Source organism: Dendrobates tinctorius, unplaced genomic scaffold (genome assembly GCF_039654945.1).
Source record: "Dendrobates tinctorius isolate UK_male_01 unplaced genomic scaffold, ASM3965494v1 ptg000035l, whole genome shotgun sequence".
Taxonomy (NCBI): domain Eukaryota; kingdom Metazoa; phylum Chordata; class Amphibia; order Anura; family Dendrobatidae; genus Dendrobates; species Dendrobates tinctorius.
The window spans coordinates 362,922-385,056 of record NW_027361703.1 but is presented as its reverse complement, the minus strand read 5'-3'; the positions used below and the strand labels follow the sequence as shown (position 1 = coordinate 385,056).

Below are 22,135 nucleotides of genomic sequence, written 5' to 3'. Positions count from 1 at the left end.
GGGAGTGGCTCATGTCTATAAAACACATTTAAACTTTCAGTTGAGGCTTGGGTGTGTCAGTATTTTGTTTGCAAGCAGCAGAGCAGGAGGCTCTGTGCAGGACTAGAGGATAAAACTTCTGGATTTATTTTGTGAGTTTGAAAATAAAGACGTTTAAGTTGAACTTTCTTTGGTCACCGCCTCATTGCTGCAAAGACACAAATGCCGCTGCTGTACAGTAGTTATTCACAAGTCGAGTTCCAATTAATATTTAATAATTACAAAGTACATGATTATACCAAACAAGTACAGTACATGGAGTTAGGATTTTATTTAAAACCTTTCATATATGTTACAAATGTTTTTATTACCACCTTAGCTTGGCAGCTGGTGCTTCACTACAAAGCTAGCTATGGTTTTACTGTTATTCAAAATAAGGCAGCCCTAAGGTTCATTGTGATCATGATCACAAGGTTGGTCTTGGTGGTCAGCTATCGAAGAGCTGCTCAAAGACATCGAATCCACGGAAAAAGCAGTTGGTGAAACAGGTCTCGATTCAGGAATGTGTTCCATTCTGTATTTTTCAATGTATGGTGCTGCCACAAACCAAATCTGCAGAGGAAACAAATTTTAACATTTAAAAAAAAAAACACTTTTTTTAATTCTAGAAACCAAGCTGACTTTTTTTATTCTTTAAATCCAAGCTCAGTTTTTGTGAGAACAAAATTAAAGCTATAACAAAATGGTAAACTTGTAAAAAATATATTTACATGATGTACCGTACATCTAAATAGCTATATGACTACTATAGACGCTCAAAGCAATTTTTCTTACGACAGCTGCGCATTACAGCATGTAATCAATTCTTCTGTTCTAGTCCAAGCTGACACATTGTGTGCTATTATTATTAATGATATTTTGTTTTTATTGTAATTTCTGTATTTTTCATTCATACTTAGCCATGAGAAAAACTATATTGAATGCTAGAGTTTTACATATCTGAGCATAAAAAATACTGGCACTTCAACGGTCTAAAAATTAGGTATATATTACAATGACAAATTGCTGTCAATATTTAACAAATACTAACCCATAATACAGAATTGGTGTGAAAAATAAACTCTTACTGCTTTCATGCCAAATAACAGGCTAATAACTGCTAGTCAGATGCCCTTGTACATCAAAAAGTGTGACCATTTCCATAAAAAATTAAAATACTAAGCACTCCCCTATGACCCCTTCTTATTTAATTACCTGATTGTTTGAAAAATAGTCTGACCAAGGAAGCCCACATGAAACGCATGTAGAGGCTGGCAGTCTGGTGTCACACTAGGACTGACATGGGTAAGAATCAATCCTGAGGTAGCCAGCATACTTACTGCCTCTTAAAGGTGTAGGAACATACTTTACTTTGATCTATTTCTCATGAACATACAGTAGTTCTCCTGGACTTGTACTTTATAATAATACATTTTATTTCTATAGCGCCGACATATTCCGCAGGACTTTACATTTCAGAGGGGATTTGTACAGACAATAGACTTTGCAGCATAACAATAATCACATAGATTATAACAAATACCAAGAGGAATGAGGTAGACACGAAAGGTGGGTGGTATCAGTTGCCCTGATTGTATGGACCAGCCATAATGTTAAGTGTGTAACAGTACAGACACAGAGGGCTAATGGATACATAAAGCATGTGGGAACATGATGCGGAGAACCTGGTTATGGTAAAACTTTTGGCTGTGCCACACAGGGATAGATTAGGTTAATGTGTTGAGGCGATAGGCCAGTCTGAATAAATGCGTTTTCAGGGCACACTTAAAATTGTGGGGATTGGGGACTAATCGTATTGACCTGGGAAGTGCATTCCAAAGAATTGGCGCAGCACGTGTAAAGTCTTGGAGACGGGAGTGGGAGGTTCTGATTTATTGAGGATGCTAACCTCAGGTCATCAGCAGAACGGAGGGCGCGGGTAGGGTGGTATACTGAAACAAGGGAGGAGATGTAGGGTGGTGCTGAGCCATGGAGGGCTTTGTGGGTGAGGGTAATAAGTTTATACTGAATTCTGGAGTGGATGGGTAGCCAGTGTAATGACTGGCACAAGGTAGAGGCATCGGTGTAACGATTGGTGAGAAATATGATCCTGGCTGCAGCATTCAAGACAGATTGGAGAGGGGAGAGTTTGATAAGAGGGAGACCGATTAGAAGAGAGTTACAATAGTCGAGACGAGAATAAGAGAAACAGTAAGAGTTTTTGCTGAGTCAAAAGAAAGAAATGGTCGAATTCTAGAAATGTTTTTGAGGTGCAGATGACAAGAGCGAGCCAGTGATCGAATGTGGGGGGCAAAGGAAACCTCGGAGTCAAGTATGACCCCAAGACAGGGGGCATGTTGCTGGGGAGTAATAGTGGAACCACACACAGAAATGGCAATGTCGGGTCTAGGTACATTAGTACCTTAACACTTTGTTATTATGTGTTGACCTTCAGACTTATTATACCCGATTCCTGTCTCAAATCTACCTGTTATACTACTAGAATCTCTATGGATGACAGACATTTTATTCAATGTTTATATTGATGTTTAATGTAGAAATAAATCTGATTTTGCATTTACTCTAAAGACAGACTGTCAGCACCGGCGATCTGCCACGGCTGAACAGGGTGACTCACCCAAACTGCGCGGGATCAGGCAGACGGCACCTGAGCACCGTGATGAGAGGGGACGCTGTACTAGCAGGAGGCAGAAGGACCTGTGATCATGTGACCACACATCACAGGAGGGGGCGGAGCCACAGTGGAGCACCGCTAGGAGACAGCAGACCCGGGTATAAGCGGTGGTGACTCTGGAGGGTGAACGCAGGTCAGACAAAAACGGGGGTCATACACGGAGAGGGTGGCGCAGTACAGGAGGGACAAGCAAAGAATTGTCAGGACATAGCCAAGGGGTCAAAACACAGATGGCAGCGCGGTACAAGAGGGGCGAGCAGAGAATGGTCAGGACGTAGCCAAGTGGGTCATACACAGAGATAGCAACGCAGTACAGTAGGGACAGGCAGAACTCTTAATGGGGACAAAACCAGATCAGAACCAGACAAGCGTAAAGTAGCACAGGCGCAAACCACAGACACAACAGGGTCACACACACACACACACACTCGGCCAAGAGTCAGAGTATAAGCGACAAGGAATGACCCTACAATGAGGCTATAATAAGCCTCCCAGAATCCCAGAGTGAGGCCATCCAGATTAACTTCTGAACTACCTAATCCTACAAGCTGAGCAAACCATGACACAGACTTGTTGACTCCATCTGTTCAAATTTGTTCTATTTATACCTTGCGTTTTGATTTCTTACTCTGTAACTTTATTTTTAAAAATGAATAAAAAGTAAATTATGAAAAATTTGAATTTGGCAGTTTGCTGATCTGGAGCATTCAAATGTGATAACACACTGCCAAGTAGGAAAGATATCAGCACTGATCTTAGAGAGACAATTGTTGCTGCCCATCAATATGGTAAGGTTTGCACTGCAATTTCCAAAGAATTTGGTGTTCATCATTCCGCAGAGAGATTAAGTAAAAGACATTCAAGACAGTTACAATCTTCCTAGGAGTGGACATCCCAGCAAATTCACATCTATGCTGTTAGGCGTCAGGTTTCTGTAGCTGCACAGCAGAGATCCCGAGCCTTGCATTTGGCAGTCACCCATTCCTCTCCGGCCGCAGAGGAGGCTGCTCAGCAGACTCGTCGATCCAGGCGCTCTGCTCAGACCAGCTCTGTAGGTTTGGTTGCTGCCACCTCTGGTCCAGCTATAGCAACGCATGCTGATCAGCAGCGAGCTACTCCAGGGACTAAGTCCTCCTGTCGGTCCATTGAGCATGGTCTTGGGACGATCTCTCATTGGAGATCGGAGGTCACATGCTCAGGTCCTTCTCCAGCTCAGATTGGACCATCAAAAAGGTCAGGAAGGTCCCCGAAGGACGCTGCTATAAAAGAGCCGCATGGGCGCACGGCCATGCGCCAGTATAGACTTTGATGGCTTATGGTGTGTATGGTGATGGATGCATGTATCTGATGACTGACTCATTATGAAACCCCTACCCTTGGTTGTGACTGTTGTTAGGGCTTAGAGGTTAGAGTCAGTGCCTGTCAGTGGCTAAGCTATATGCCACAGTGCATTTCAGTCCTCTGCACTGTCTAGCGTCCGACTGTGCCTTCCTGCTCAGGGCACTGTCGTACCACACCAGGTAGCAGTAACCGCTAGTGCGACGCCGTGCGCACCTCTAGCATTTTCCTCCCCACCCTGGGTGGTTAGTGGCATCCGCCGAAGCGGTACTGTGCGCACTTGGCGCGTATATATATATATATATTGCTATCTTTTGCTGGCATCGCAGCCGTAGTGCCGAGCGCTGGTGGTCTAGAGGAGCTCTAGTCCTGTGCCTCTAGGACAGATCTCTGTGACCACTAATTGGCGCTCACTCAGCCAAGCTCTGTGAGTACAAACAGACTACGGCATTTATTATTTGGCGGTTGTGCAGCTCTGTGAGGTAAGAGTCCGCCTCTGTACACACTGGGTGAGGTTAACCCCGTGTGTCCCTTTATTATACCGCCATATCACGTCCACCATTACCGAGCAGCAGTTAACACCTCTGCACGGTGGACCCCGGGCTGCGAACGCACCTAAATACCATCTTTATTATTTGGTGCGTTCCGCCAGTCCCTAACACATGCAAAGCTCATAGAAATTGCAAAAAAAAAAAAGATTCTAAAGGCTTTAGTTTGTTAAATGTTCAAGTGTAACAGCCGAATTAGAAAAAGACTGAACATGTATGTCTTGTTTCGAAGGATTGCCAGGAGAAAACCAACTTATAAAAAGAACATGACTTAAGTTTGCAAACCTGTACCAAAAGTTTTCTGGTTTGTTCATATGCAATTTCTTTGGACAGACAAGACCAAAATGGGCATGTTTGGCCATACTGCCCTGTGATTATTATCAAAAAACAAACATCACATATAAGCACAAACACCTCATGTTAGGGTACCGTTACACTTAGCGATGCACTAGCGATCCCGACAACGATATGGATCGCTGGTGCATCACTAAGTGGTCGCTAGTGAGCTGCCACACAGGCAGATCTCACCAGCGACATTGCTGGGGTCGGGGGTCGCTACTTACCTGTCAGACGCGGCGATCCTGACGTCCTCCCGCCCGCGTCCACGTGTTGCTCATCGGCGCCACAGGAAGCCCAGCAGGAAGCGCCCGATGAGAAATGATCCAGGATCTTCTCGCGCAACCAGCGATAATCAGCGGGGGAGCTGGTCGGAGGCAAGTATCACATGTAGCGATATCGCTAGCAATATCGCTGCTACGTCACAAAATCGGTGACTTTACAGCGATATTGCTAGCGATATCGCAGTTTGTAACGGGGGCTTTAGCTGTCAAGCACGGTGGTAGAAGAGTGAGGATTTGGGCTTGTTTTGCAGCCAAAGGACTTGGATTACCTTGTATTCATTGAGTCAACAATTAACTCCTCTGTATACAAAAAAGTATTTTAGAGTCAAATATGAGACCATTTGTTCAAAAGTTAAAGCTTGGCCAAAACTGGGTCATGCAGTAGGACAATGACCCCAAGCACATCTACATCAGAATGACTGAAAAATAAAAGAATCAAGCTGTTGCATTGGCCCAGTCAAAGTCCAGACCTCAACCCAATAGAAATACTGTGGCAGGACCATAAGAGAGCTGGGCATAAACGAATGCCAACAAACCTCAATGAACTTAAGCAATGTTGTAAAGAAGCCAAAATTCCTCCAGAACAATGTGAGAAAGTGATGAATAAATATAGAAAACTATTATTCCAATTTATTGCTGCTGAAGGTGCTTCTAAAAACTAATGATTGATAGGGGTGTACATCATTTTTCACATAACGCTTCAGCATTTTGGCTTAGTTTTTGTTAAATAATTTAACCTATGTAAAATGTCATCTGTTCTTCATCTGAGGTTGTGTTTACTTAATTTTAAGACCTTCTAAGAACCAGATTTTTTGGAATGTTGTTTGGAATACAAACAAAATCTGAATTAAAAGAGGGTGTACTTAGTTTTTTCATGACTGTATATGTAGATCACATTCACATACTACACAAGTATTTTATATAAGTAGTATTAGGTGTCCTTTCTAAAACCATATGATGTTTTCCCAGCCTTACATTTTAGCATGGGTCAATAAGGAAAGATAAGCAAATGCTGAGACTTGTGTTGTGGCTCCAACACCTCTTTCTTAAATAAATATGTACTTATCTAGTTTGTGAACCTTGGACCACATTTACATGAAAAGTTTGATTCCATCTAAAGTGTGTTCTCCACATTAATCATTGACTCAGCTTCACAAAACAGTTTTTGCCTTAATGTGCCAAACATGTTCCACTTGGAAGGACAACAGAATGTTTACAATAAAAATAAAAGGAAAAACACTGTACAATGAAATCATTTAGACTTAATTATCAATACTTTATTAATATCAATTACTATTCTTGTCAAATATGGAATTTTATAATGGGGTAATTTCTCCAGAGTCTTTACCACTTAAAGGGAATCTGACAGATCAACCTAAGTCGTCTATATGGGCATGCAGGTCATCCAATCTGATGTCCAGAGTACTCCACATTTTTCTAAATATGTAAGTGAGATGTTAAAATCTGCAGGCCTGACACAGATCTGAATGAGAATTGGCCTCCAGAGCTTATTTTAAATGAAAGTTGGAGTTACCAGTGTGATGTGTAATGGGCTGGCCGCTCTCTGCTTTCCTCATCTCATTGCAGAGCTGTGTGTGGTTATAACTAACACAGTACAGCAGAGCTAAACGTTGTCTCTTTACAAACACGTTTGTGGACTTGTATTTTTCATTGACACCATTTTGGGGATACATATAACTTGCTGATTAACAAGTCAGCAATTGCTTTCTATTAAATTTTTGCATTATTCACTGTGTGACAAATTATTTGCTACCTTTATTTAATAGGTCAATACAATTATGGCAATAGCAAATATATTTTACTACTTTGCACAATAATAGCACATTTTATGGGTAAAAAGTGTTTTCTTATGGCTGCACTTTATTTTTAATATTATGTATTTGCTTGCGGCATAAGCCATTTAAAAAAGGAGGAAACTTGTATCTACCTTAAAATAATTTATTGTCTTTACAACATGAACATTTTTTATTGAAAAAATATTTTGGGATATTTTTTTCCCCCTGTAAACATTTTTCTTTTACATTTTATTATTTTTAATTATCAATGAGGCGGCATTTACACATTTGTATGTCTCAGTTTGAGTACAGACCAGATGCATGTAATGATCACAGGTCTCCTTAATCCAAACAGCTAGACCCAATGTACTGTATATGGGATGGTTGGGCCCTATGGATTTATTTTGTGTTCTTTAATGTAGAGTTGTAACAGCCATAACTTTTTCATTTCTATGTAAACTTCAATATATGAGGTTATTTTTCTTGTGAGAGGAGTTGTAGTTTCTTTTAAGTTCCATTTTGCCAAACACGTACAAAAGGTTTTATTCACACATGGCATAAATGTTTTCTCTACTGTTTTTTTAAGGCTGAAAATTTGCTGTGTTTCACTTTCTAAGGAAAATGGATGTGATTTCATGAAAACTCCTGCCCACTGTGCATCTAAACAATAAGTAAAAATAAAACATTACCAAGAAAGAATAAAAAAAAAAAAAATAATAATAATAATAATAATAATAAATAATAGGAAAAGCCTGATGTGCTCCAGATTTCTAAATACATGGGATGATGAGATTCCAAATATACTGTAAAATGGATCAAGAAGAGTATAATGTTTTCTTGAATTAATGTATACTTTGATCTCTGCTACATTCACATAATTCTGATACAGCAAATGAGGGCAATGTCCCATATATTAATATATTTTACTGTATTGCAGTTATCTATTTTTTAATTGTACGATACAATACCTGCAACATTGTTTTAAAATGGATATTTAAAAAACGATTGTAACAATAATAATTCTGCACATAGATATTCTCATAAGCAAGACCAAGCCTCACTTACATTTTCTTAAATATTCAGGGTTTAGGTTTATTAACCTTTTGAACTGACAGTGCAGTAGTTGTTCAATAATTAAAGGTTTCATCAAAAATACAAATTGAGCTCACAGTGCATATATATATATATATATATATATATATATATATATATATATATATATATTGTATACACCAGCAAAAGTTTGGCTTGCATACTCCAAATTTTATATTTATCAATCTATAAAGAGAAAATCTGTCTATCATCTTCTATGATAACATCATCACATTCTATATTCCATTGTTGCGGCCTAAGGGAAATCATTGCCTTACAAACTCCCAAGGGTGAGGCAACCCATTTTGTTTTTTGTGATAAACAAAGCAAAAATTTATTCTAAAATGGATAAAGACAGAAGACGAGCCCAAAGAGAGCAGGTTCTGAGAGAGAAGAGAGGAATAAATGAAGAGCAGGTACCGTTATTCACTTTAGGGTGAAAAGACTTTACTCTACCGGACATGGACACTGATGCCCCAAAAATGGCGTCCAAACGTCAATCTCTGGAGAAAATGAGAAAGACCAAAAGACATGAGATCCTTACAGAGAAAAGGAAAATGGATATGCTCATGGAGTCTCACTCTGCAGCCTCCGCTGAGCTTCAGAGGGCCATTATAATCTCCTTGGAAAAAATCAGAGATCTGGTCCCTGAAATACGAAGGAGGAAAAAAGATGACATCCTCAATAAGCGGAGAAACATCAGTGCAGAGTTAAAGCTTGAGGAGGTTCTCCAAGAAACACCGAAACATATCACATTCTCCAGATCTGAAAGACTAGAGACACCAAACCTACAAAGAGCGGCAGCCCAGAAGAGGATCAGGAACAGCAGAGACTGGGTTGTCCAATGTAGGAGATGTCTCATCTATGCCAAACCCATTATAAATGGGAATGGTGCATTACGGAGGTCCAGGACAACAGCTGAGAACATCTCCATCCCAGAGAACAAACAGCTGAGTGATTCTCCACCAAACACCTCACTGGATATAGAGGAGCCAGGTAAGATGGAAACTGCTCTGTGTAATAAGACTGGGGTGACGGGGATTATACTCCTAATATTATGTACTGGCCACAATTATCCAAAGTGCAGAAAAACTGTCCTTGCTGTCCATAGCAACCAATCACAATGCGGTTTCACTGTTCTATAGAATGTTAAGAAATGGAATCTGTGCGGTGATTCATTGCTATCGGCAACAGGAACGTTTTTTGCTATTGGACAGTTTTGATTAATGAGAGCCCAAATATTAGATAAATATATTTCATTTTTCTGCCAATGTAGCTGTATGTGGACTAGTTTTTTACTGGACCAAACTGTAGTTTTGCAGGGGAAAAAGGTTCAAAATGTGGTAAAACTGTGGAAAAAGAAATTCTTCCATTTTTTTAACTGTGTTCATTCATTTGAGGTGAAAATGACCTCAAAAAAGATGTTTCTCCACGTCAGTTACAACTATGATAATGCTGAACATGCATAGGGGTTTATAACAGATAATAAGGAATTATATTTATAAACTGGTTCGTGTCCCCATTATACTAAGACGTATCATTTTGATTTTGATAACTTGATAGAGCTGTGCGATTTTTTTTTTTTTTTTTTGCTTGGCAAGCTGTAGTTTTTATTGATACCTTTCCTGGATAGACAGAACATTGTGATATCTTTTTACTGCAATTTGTTAGGGGGATACAGCGCCTCCAAAAAATGCAAAAAAAAAAATCAGGTGGCAGCTATGTAATACAGTGAGCATCTGCCTGGTACGGTGCATGCTCAGCTACTGAGCCCGCTCCATACATTTGCTGCACAACATGACAAACATTTCCATTATGCGTTTGCAAAGGGGTTAATAATCTTGTATCACCTCAGCAGATGGAAGCCTTATGATACCTTGCGACATAGCAGCCATGCCAGCAGAAGACCTTAGTGAAGCTAAAATCTGTATTTCACACATGAAAGAAATGGTCAACACTCCAAATACTATTGACCTTGCCAGCATTGAATTCCAGAAAGTTCTTACACACGGACACTTCGGCAAAGTAAGTGTGAATCTATCCTCCTCTGTATTCTACCAATGTATCCTGCACAGATACCCAGGAGGGATGTACATATTAATTACAGGATGCTCATATGTAACGATAATTGGGATAAACTAGTGACATATTACACATTAATAGATGAACTTTTGGTCTGATCTGTTGTGATTTTTCTCCAGGTCATCTTGACATCAGATCTGGTCAATGAAGGACTGCTGGTCATTAAGATCATGGACAAAAGATCTTGTAGGGAGGACATTTTCTCTACAGAGGTAGAAGTCATGAGAATGGCTGGCGGGTGCCCCTACCTAATGTCCATGCGGGCGTATATGGAGACACAAACCAATTATGCTATATTCATGGACTATATGGCTGGAGGAGACCTGTTTAACAACATGGCAGAATCGATGCTGTTTAACACAGAGACAACAACGTAAATGTCTTGTACTAAATGTTAATAATCCGCTGTAGTCCTAGAGCAATGGACAATGACAACAAGAAAACATAATGACATGAAAAGGACACGTGTATGAACTCCTCATGTTCTTTGTATGATTGAGCATGTAACCACTGATCCACCCTTTCATTTTTACTCCACAGACTCTTTGCGGCAGAGATGGTGTGCGGACTCCAATTCCTGCATGAACACGGCGTCATACATAGGTAATCATTTCACCTCCATAAATCTGTCACCTGTGACTCTCTGTTGTCTCCCTACATAACTATTGTAGAAAGTTCTTTTATGAGTTTTCCTCACAATCAGTGTTTGCTCCTTCTCCATGCAGCGACCTAAAGCCAGAGAACATCCTTCTCCAAGACAACGGACACGTCAAAATCTCCAACTTTGGCTTATCAGCCATGAATGTGTTTTAGAATGGCATAGTGAATAAGCTTGTTGGCACTAAGGGTTACATAGCACCAGAGGTAAGGAACGTCTCTGTGTGATTGGTGCCGATAGTAGGATTGAGAGTTAATCTGATCCCAATGTATCCTGCTCAGATCTAATCACAGACCGGCCCTCATAGTATGTGTGTAATTCTCCTTCCCGGTATATTCAGCTTCTCTCTAATCTCATGCTTCCACAGATAATGGACTGTGAAGGCTACAACCATCTGGCAGACTCATTTTCATTCGGTATCATCCTATATATGATGAGTGTAGGTAACCGGCCATTCTATAGCGAAGGCTCAATGGAGGAGTACCACCAGTCTCTGCGTGACCATATCCCTTATTTTCCATCAGGGATCTGCATAAATTACATCCATATCATGAAAGGGGTGAGTAACATCAGATGGATAAGGATGATGGGGGATTACAAGAAGAGATAGAAGATAAGATATGGACAGTCCATAGACATTGTGTAATAACTTATCAGTAGAGTTGAGCGATACCGTCCGATACTTCAAAGTATCGTATCGGATGGTATCGGCCGATCTTTAAAAAAAGTATCGGTATCGCCGATTCCGATACCGGAAGTCCCATTCAAGTCTATGGGACTTCCGGTATCGGAATAAGAAAAACCCTTTCCTGCCCTTGTACAGCCTCTCTGGGGTCTGTACGGGCCTTTCGGGGGGCTGTGCCGGCCTGCCAGGGGGTCTGTGCAGGCTCCGGTGGTCTGTGCCGGCCTGCCGGTGGTCTGTGCAGGCTCCGGGGGGCTGTGCCGGCCTGCCGGGGGGCTGTGCCGGCCTGCCGGGGGGCTGTGCCGGCCTGCCGGGGGGCTGTGCCGGCATCGTCCGATGGGACTACAAGTCCCATCGGGCGATGCCTGCTACCATGACAGTGATTGACACATTAGCCAATGATGGGACAGTAGTAGTCCCATCATCCGGCTAATGTGTTAAATGTAAAAAAAAAAAAAAAAAAAAAAAAAAATTACATGCTACATTCATACTACATAAATACTACATGCAACATACATACTACATATATACTACATGCATGCTACATACATACTGCATGCATGCTACATACATGCTACATACATACTACATATATACTACATACATACTACATGCATGCTACATGCATGCTACATGCATGCCACATATATACTACATGCATGCTACATACATACTACATGCTACATACATACTACATATATGCTACATACATACTACATACATACTACATGCTACATACATACTACATATATACTACATACATGCTACATACATACTACATACATACTACATACATACTACATACATGCTACATACATGCTACATACATGCTACATACATGCTACATACATGCTACATACATGCTACATACATACCACATATATACTACATACATACAATACATTCATACAATACATACATAGACATACAGTACATATAACATAGAGTAACATACTTACCAATACTTGTCACATTGTTCCCCGAAGCCATTGTCTTTTCCGGGATAAATATTAACATAACAAACCACAAAAATACTCACCCACGATCCGAAGCAGTCCACGAGTGTGTCCCACGACGATCTTGGGTAGAGAACTGCAGCATCAGATGATGCTGCCGTTCTCTACGGGCTGCAGGAATCCAATGACGGAAGGTAGGTATCCTTCCGCACTGTATTCCTCCGCCACTTAAAAAAAAAAAGTCCCTAGTCTCACTTTATGCCATTGCTGTGTGGGAAATTCCCACACAGCAATGGCATAAAGTGAGACTAGGGACTTTTTTTTTTTTTTTAAGTGGCGGAGGAATACAGTGCGGAAGGATACCTACCTTCCGTCATTGGATTCCTGCAGCCCGTAGAGAACGGCAGCATCATCTGATGCTGCAGTTCTCTACCCAAGATCGTCGTGGGACACACTCGTGGACTGCTTCGGATCGTGGGTGAGTATTTTTGTGGTTTGTTATGTTAATATTTATCCCGGAAAAGACAATGGCTTCGGGGAACAATGTGACAAGTATTGGTAAGTATGTTACTCTATGTTATATGTACTGTATGTCTATGTATGTATTGTATGAATGTATTGTATGTATGTAGTATATATGTGGTATGTATGTAGCATGTAGTATGTATGTAGCATGCATGTAGCATGCATGTAGCATGTATGTAGCATGCATGTAGTATGTATGTAGTATGTATGTAGCATGCATGTAGTATATATGTAGTATGTATGTAGCATGTAGTATGTATGTAGTATGTATGTAGTATGTATGTAGTATGTATGTAGTATGTATGTAGTATGTATGTAGTATGTATGTAGTATGTATGTAGTATGTATGTAGCATGCATGTAGTATGTATGTAGTATGTATGTAGCATGCATGTAGTATGTATGTAGTATGTATGTAGCATGCAGTATGTATGTAGCATGTATGTAGTATGTATGTAGCATGCAGTATGTATGTAGCATGTATGTAGTATGTATCATGCAGTATGTATGTAGCATGTATGTAGTATATATGTAGTATGTATGTAGCATGTAGTATGTATGTAGCATGCATGTAGTATGTATGTAGCATGCATGTAGTATGTATGTAGCATGCAGTATGTATGTAGCATGTATGTAGTATGTATGTAGTATGTATGTAGCATGCATGTAGTATGTATGTAGTATGTATGTAGCATGCAGTATGTATGTAGCATGTATGTAGTATGTATGTAGTATATATGTAGTATGTATGTAGCATGCATGTAGTATGTATGTAGTATGTATGTAGCATGCAGTATGTATGTAGCATGTATGTAGTATGTATGTAGCATGCAGTATGTATGTAGCATGTATGTAGTATATATGTAGTATGTATGTAGCATGTAGTATGTATGTAGCATGCATGTAGTATGTATGTAGCATGCATGTAGTATGTATGTAGTATGTATGTAGCATGCAGTATGTATGTAGCATGTATGTAGTATGTATGTAGCATGCATGTAGTATGTATGTAGTATGTATGTAGCATGCAGTATGTATGTAGCATGTATGTAGTATGTATGTAGCATATATGTAGTATGTATGTAGTATGTATGTAGCATGTATGTAGCATGTATGTAGCATGTATGTAGCATGCATGTAGTATGTATGTAGTATGTATGTAGTATGTATGTAGCATGCAGTATGTATGTAGCATGTATGTAGTATGTATGTAGTATATATGTAGTATGTATGTAGCATGCATGTAGTATGTATGTAGTATGTATGTAGCATGCAGTATGTATGTAGCATGTATGTAGTATGTATGTAGTATATATGTAGTATGTATGTAGCATGCATGTAGTATGTATGTAGTATGTATGTAGCATGCAGTATGTATGTAGCATGTATGTAGTATGTATGTAGCATGCATGTAGTATATATGTAGTATGTATGTAGCATGTAGTATGTATGTAGTATGTATGTAGTATGTATGTAGCATGTATGTAGTATGTATGTAGTATATATGTAGTATGTATGTAGCATGCATGTAGTATGTATGTAGTATGTATGTAGCATGCAGTATGTATGTAGCATGTATGTAGCATGCAGTATGTATGTAGCATGTATGTAGTATATATGTAGTATGTATGTAGCATGTAGTATGTATGTAGTATGTATGTAGCATGCATGTAGTATGTATGTAGTATGTATGTAGCATGCAGTATGTATGTAGCATGTATGTAGTATGTATGTAGTATGTATGTAGCATGCATGTAGTATGTATGTAGTATGTATGTAGCATGCAGTATGTATGTAGCATGTATGTAGTATGTATGTAGTATATATGTAGTATGTATGTATGTAGTATGTATGTAGCATGTATGTAGCATGCATGTAGTATGTATGTAGCATGCATGTAGTATGTATGTAGCATGCATGTAGTATGTATGTAGTATGTATGTAGTATGTATGTAGCATGCAGTATGTATGTAGCATGTATGTAGTATGTATGTAGTATATATGTAGTATGTATGTAGCATGCATGTAGTATGTATGTAGTATGTATGTAGCATGCAGTATGTATGTAGCATGTATGTAGTATGTATGTAGTATATATGTAGTATGTATGTAGCATGCATGTAGTATGTATGTAGCATGCATGTAGTATGTATGTAGTATTTTTTTTTTTTTTTTTTTTTAACATTTAACACATTAGCCGGATGATGGGACTACTACTGTCCCATCATTGGCTAATGTGTCAATCACTGTCATGGTAGCAGGCATCGCCCGATGGGACTTGTAGTCCCATCGGACGATGCTTGCACAGACCCCCGGACATCAGCACAGCCCCCCGGCAGGCCGGCACAGCCCCCCGGCAGGCCGGTACAGACCCCCACAGGGTGCACAGACCACCGGCAGGCCGGCACAGCCCCCCGGCAGGCCGGTACAGACCCCGGGCAGTCCACACAGCCCCCCGGCAGGCCGGCACAGCCCCCCGGCAGGCCGGCAGAGACCCCCGGAAGGCCCGAAATGACGGCGCATCATGATGCGCACACACCGCGCATCATGATGACGTCAGGCCGTCAATCAACTGAACTTCCGATTCCGATGCCGAATTCCGATATTGAAAAAATATCGGAAGTCGGTATCGGAATTCCGATACAGCAAGTATCGGCCGATACCCGATACTTGCGGTATCGGAATGCTCAACACTACTTATCAGTAATATATAATCTAATGACTAATGGTCTCTTTCATTTTCTAGCTTCTTTGCAAAACTCCATCTGCCCGATTTGCCATTACATCATCTATCAGATCCCATCCATTCTTCTACTCCATAGACTGGAGCGATGTGGAGTGCGGCAGATCCGACCCACCATTCCCATATTACTATCTAAGTACAACATATACGTACATCCATAATGTTGTCACTTCCCAGTAACACACTTACCCACTACACTCCTTATTGTTATAACCCCCAGTACACTGTATTGTTAGGAACGGCAGAATGCACTAAATAAAAATAAATAATAAAGTGCGTTCGCCGCTCGGGATCCACCTTGCAGTAGGTGTTACACCGCTGCTAGGTAATGACAGAGGAGCAATATGGCGGTATGATGTGCACGTGTTCAACTTCACCCGGAGTGCGCAGAGCGGGCTCTGTTCACACACAGAGGTGCCGCAACAAAAACATACAAAATGCTGAACCTGTTAGTGACACAGGCCTCAGGTAAATGCACCCATGGTATCTGGTCACAGGAGCAGGACCCAAGACAGAGGAGCTGCGTCCCTCTAGACCTACCGTGTGTGCGGCGTCACTTCTGCGAGCGCCAGGAAGGGCTGCAACTGCAGGGCGGCGTAGGACACTGCCGCTCGACGACAAAGCCAGAAAGCAAGCGCTAAACTAATTCCCTATCCACATGCGTAATATCAGAGGGAAGGGGTTTTATAATGAGTCAGTCACCAGAAACATACATCCGTCACCATTCACACATAGCAAGTATAGTCTATACTAGCGCATGGCCGAACGGTCATGCGTGCTTTTTATAGCCGTGCGGGACCTTCCAGATCTCCGAGATGGACCAATGAGATCTGGAGCAGGACCTGGGCACATGACTCCCGATCTCCAATGGGAGATCATCTCGTGAGCATGCACAGAGGAACTTAGTCTCTGAAGTGATCTGCTGCAAAGTAATCTTCTCTGCAGTCGATAGACAGCAGGAAACTGCGGAATGTGAGGCTCTGGATTCCTGCAGAGCAGACGCAGAAACCTGACGCCTAACATTACCCCCCTCCTCTCTGAGCCTTCCAATCCACCACCCTGTGCCCATCAGAGGCATAGGCCTCAGACTCGTCCGGAGGCAAGTCTGATGTCCCGGTAGGTGACACGGAAAACCAGGACACGTGGAAGGTATCAGAAGCGGCAAGATCGCCAGGTTTAAGAAGGGACACGTGGGAGACAACGGGAGCGTCAAAACCGCCCAGAGCATAAGTTGAATTGGAACGCCGCGGTGTGACGGCGGATGTCTCCACTCTCTGCTTAAGGAGGCTAACCCGAGCACATGAGGCGCATGCCTGAATATATTTTTTAATGTCCCGAGCCCTGTGCGTCCACCAATACGACCCCGCCAGGAGTTTTGTGGTCTGCATGTAGCCACAGTGACCACCCGCCCTGGACACGTGTGCCCACGCGAGGACCTTCGGCCGAAGATGGGGAGGGACAAAGGTCTTGCCCGGCGGCACAGAGTTTGGCCATTGCGGGACACTGTTGTCCTGAGAAACAGCGCGTTGACAATGGTAACCGCAAAAGGAGTTTTGCGCCAGACGCGCCTCGAGAACGGTGCGAGACACCTCCATGGGCTCTGGAAGTGGAGTCTCTGGCTCGGGTGGTTCCAGAGGCTCAAAAAAGTTGGGAGCCGAGGTAACCTTCCGTTTGGATTGAGCACGCTCCAGACCGCACTCCAAAAAACGGAGATCAATGCGGGTGGAAATAGCAAACAGCTCTTCCAAACTTGCAGGAACCTCTCTGGTAGAGAGAGCATCTTTAACATGCTCCGCCAAACCTCTCCAAAACACAGGGATGAGGGCTTTATCAGACCACTCCAGCTCGGAAGCCAGTGTCCGAAAACGAACTGCATACTGACTAACCGAGAGGGATCCCTGAGTCAAAGCGAGTAGCTGAAGAGAGGTGTCGTGCGTGACCCGTGGCCCCAGGAAAACCTGCTTAATAGCTGTTAGAAACTGAGCAGCGGTCCGAACCTCTGGGTCATCACGCTCCCATAGTGGCGTAGCCCACTCCAACGCCTTGCCCGACAGAAGGGAAACAATAAACCCCACCTTGGCCCATTCCGTAGGGAATCGCACAGCCAGTAACTCCAGCTGGATAGAGCACTGGCTGATGAAACCCCTACAGGAGGCACCATCGCCAGAAAATTTATCGGGCAACTGTCGGCGGGTAACTGTCTGCGTGTGGGAGGATATGGCCATACGTTAAACCGCCTCTGCGATCGCCTGTACAGCAGCCTCCAAAGACTTCGCCGCTGCGATAACACTCAAGAGTAGCCAATCAGCCCTCTAGCTGGCGAATGCACTGAAGGAGTTGCTGCTGATCTGCCATTACTAGCCAGACCCTGGCGCTAGTATAATGTTAGGAATGGCGGAACGCACTAAATAAAAATAAATAATAAAGTGCGTTCGCCGCTTGGGGTCCACCGTGCAGTAGGTGTTCCACCGCTGCTAGGTAATGACAGAGGAGTAATATGGCGGCATGATGCGCACGGGTTCAACTTCACCCGAAGTGAGCAGAGTGGGCTCTGTTCACACACAGAGGTGCCGCAACAAAAACATACAAAAATGCTGAACCTGTTAGTGACACAGGCCTCAGGTAAATGCACACACGGTATCTGGTCACAGGAGCAGGACCTAAGACAGAGGAGCTGCGTCCCTCTAGACCTACCGTGTGTGCGGCGTCACTTCTGCGAGTGCCAGGAAGGGCTGCAACTGTAGGGCGGCATAGGACACTGCTGCTCGACGACAAAGCCAGAAAGCAAGCGCTAAACTAATTCCCTATCCACATGCGTAATATCAGAGGGAAGGGGTTATATAATGAGTCAGTCACCAGAAACATACATCCATCACCATTCACACATAGCAAGTATAGTCTATACTAGCGCATGGCCGAACGGTCATGCGCGCTTTTTATAGCCGTGCGGGACCTTTCAGATCTCCGAGATGGACCAATGAGATCTGGAGCAGGACCTGTAGAGCAATGAACCGCGGTCAGGAGGGCGCCAAGGACAAAAGGGGAATCTGTTAGATGTCTTTATTCCACAACGCGTTTCAACAGCAGGACGCTGTCTTCCTCAGGTGGGTACATGATTAGATAGGGAGGAGGGGGTATATATATATATATATATATATATATATATATATATATATATATATATATATATATATAAAAATGGAGAACCAATCACAATTAAGATTCAATTAAAATTAATAAAATCAATATACAGTGGGAACACCATAAAAACAATGTGTATAAATGAATATATGATGCATATAATATAAAATCTACTCGTCACAAGGTTTTTTTTTGGTTTTTTTCCTCCTCCTCTCTCTTTCCTACAAAAATCATTTTACCTCGCTACATTCTCAATGGTGAGGTTTAGGCCATCCGGGGCTAGTGTGCCTAATTTAAATATCCAATAACTTTTTCTATTGATCAAACTCCTATACCGGTTGGGAGCAGTATCAGGTATTTGATCAATAATAATCAATTTGAGGTATTTTGGGTCTTTCTGATGAACCAAAGAAAAATGTTTAGACAAACTAGGTAAGAGATAACCGTTTCTAATATTTTGGCGATGTTTATTTTACCTTACATGCATTGTCTGGATGGTTCGACCAATGTATTGAAGGCCACAGGTACACTCAATTAAATATATTACAAAGGTCGACTGACAGTCAACATAACAATTAATATTGTAGTCAGTACCTGTTGTATTGCATCTGAATTTCTTGATTCCATGAGAGATAGATGTACAGCAAAGACATTTCGCTGTCCTACAAGCAAAACATCCACTATTACTGGTCTTGTGGTTTAAAGAGAAGTTAGCACAAAGAGCCGTGTTACTGGGGGCAACCAAGTTACGGAGTGTGCGATTTTTTTCTATAGACTATTCTTGGATGAAAAGGCAGATGCCTAGAAAGAACGGGATCGTTTCTTAGAATAAACCAATACTTCTAAAGGAGATTACGAATAATCCCGTGAGAATGGTTAAATGTAGTGACCAGGCTCCATTTTCCTATTTCTGAAGTAATTTTGGTTGTATTGGTTTTAGTTTTCATTTTATTAATGCAATCTTTTTATGAAAAATCTTTGGTTTTAAAAAACGCATCAGAAATTAGTTTTTTGGGATAGCCTTTTTGTTGGAACCGCTCCTTTAGTACATCTGCTTCTCTCAAAAAGTCACTATCGTGTGTACAATTCTTCATTATTCGCCAGTATTGTCCGTAAGGAATGTTTAAAATTAATTTCGGAAGGTGCCCACTATTAAAATTCATGTAGCTGTTGACATCTACATTTTTAAAATGTGTAGATGAGGAAAATTTGCCCATTGGATCTACGTGTATCATTAAATCTAAGGATTGTATGGCTGTATTAGATGTTTGGGCAGTGAATGTAAGGCCCCAGGAATTGTTGTTCAGCATTTGGACAAATTCAGAGACTTCATGGGGAGGGCCGGTCCAAATGATGGAAAGATCATCAATGAATCGACAGTATAATGCTATCTTCCCATGTGTGAAATAGGACTGCCCAATGGAGACGGACTCGAATGCCCCCATGAAAAGGTTGGCGAAACTGGGGGCGAATCTCGTCCCCATCACGCAGCCTTTCAATTGCCGAAAGAACACGTTTTCAAAAGAAAAAACGTTATTGCTCAAAATAAAAATTGCCTTTTTTAAAAATTCTTTTTGAGAACAGGGCAAATCTTTGTCAGCCAAGAGGTAATCGTCAACAGCCTCCAAACCTAGGTCGTGGGAGATATTAGTATATAGGGCACTAATGTCCAACAGGACACAGTTGGGGATACATGGTAATGATTGAAGGTGTTCAATAAGTTGGGACGAATCCCTTAAATATGAATCCAGTTTAAGAACATACTTCTGTAGAAAAAGATCAACATAATGTGATAAGTTGCATGTGATAGAATCGATACCAGAAATGATAGGGCGACCGGGGGGATCTTTGTGTATTTTTGGCAAAAAATAAAAAAAGGGACTTTAAACCGAGGGATATTCAAGAAATTGAACTCCTTCTTATTAAGGAAGCCTACAGATTTGGCTTCCTTTATTAACAAATTATATTGAATAAAAATTGATGTAGACGTGTCCTGTTTCAATCTTTCATAGTAATTATGCTCATCTAAAAGTCTGAAGCCCTCGATAATGTACCAACTCCTATTCATTATGACTACTCCCCCACTTTTATCCGCATTCTTAATGATGTTTTGGTTGTCCCTCAGGGAATTGATGGCTGTTCTCTCCCCAATAGTTAAATTATGATGTTTTTTCTTTAGTGAAGATAGTGACCGAACCTCATTAACGAAGAGATGTTGGAAAGTTTCTATGTGTGATCCCTTATGATGAAGGGGATAAAACTGACTAGTTGAACATTTAGGATTAACATGAACAAATTCATCTTCTACCATATTAGGCGGAGTTGAAGTCGTAGTGGCGACCTTACTCTTCTCTTCCATTAAAAAATGTCGTTGTAGGGTGAGTTTACGGATGAAATCATTCAAATCAAGAAACAGATTCAGGCTGTGTGCACACGCTGCGGATTAGGTGCGGATTCATCCGCGCGGATTTTGTAAAATCCGCAGGTGAAACCGCAGGTCAAAAGACCTGCGGTTTTACCTGCGGATTGCTCTGTGGTTTTGCCCTGCGGTTTTTCTTCTCCTCAATGGAGGAGATGGCAAACCGCAGGGGAATCCACAGAAAGGATTGACATGTCAATTCTTTCTGCGGATTGAAAACCGCAGATAATCCGCGCGGAAAATTCCGCACCGTGTGCACTGCGGTTTTTGATTCCCATAGGGAATCATGGTACTGTACACCGCAGCAGAAACTGCTGCGGGTCCGCAGCGGCCAAAACCGCTGCGGAACCGCAGCAAAATCCGCAGCGTGTGCACACAGCCTCAATGAGTTTAATGGGGCATCAGGACTAAAAGAAAGACCATGCTCAAGGAGGGTTCTTTCATCCTCAGTGGTCTGACAAATTAAAAATATTTGTTCTAATATTAAGACTTACATTTCTTTCGTTCTCTTGATAATGGGATCTGACATGGCTCCGGGATTGTTTAGAGGACCTTCTACCGCCCCTACAACCCCGTTTTCCCTTTCAATTTTTATTTTGGATTGATGACCTGGGACTAACTGAAAAAAATGAGTTATTTTGGTATTACCAGAGGGATTAATGGGGGAAACAAGTACTTCCTCAGAATGTTATGTTCTAGAGACAGGAGTGAGTGTATCAATTACTGCCGAGTCCACTATCTTGTTACTCGATAAATTAGTTACCTCATGCGTTTCCACAATTTGTGGATTAGGAGTACAATTACTATCCAAATGGGGAATCAG

General features: G+C 41.6%; 1 protein-coding gene across 1 annotated transcript in view; it reads right to left on the bottom strand.

Annotated features, from left to right (window-relative positions):
• Window positions 1-232: 232 nt before the first annotated feature.
• Window positions 233-22,135, bottom strand: part of HAL (histidine ammonia-lyase) — a 189,588-nt gene continuing 167,685 nt past the window's right edge. Inside the window, exon 21 of the mRNA XM_073573192.1 lies at window positions 233-591. Within this exon, the coding sequence (XP_073429293.1) occupies window positions 424-591 (168 nt within the window). The 3' untranslated portion in view covers window positions 233-423. The remainder of the gene's footprint in view (window positions 592-22,135) is intronic.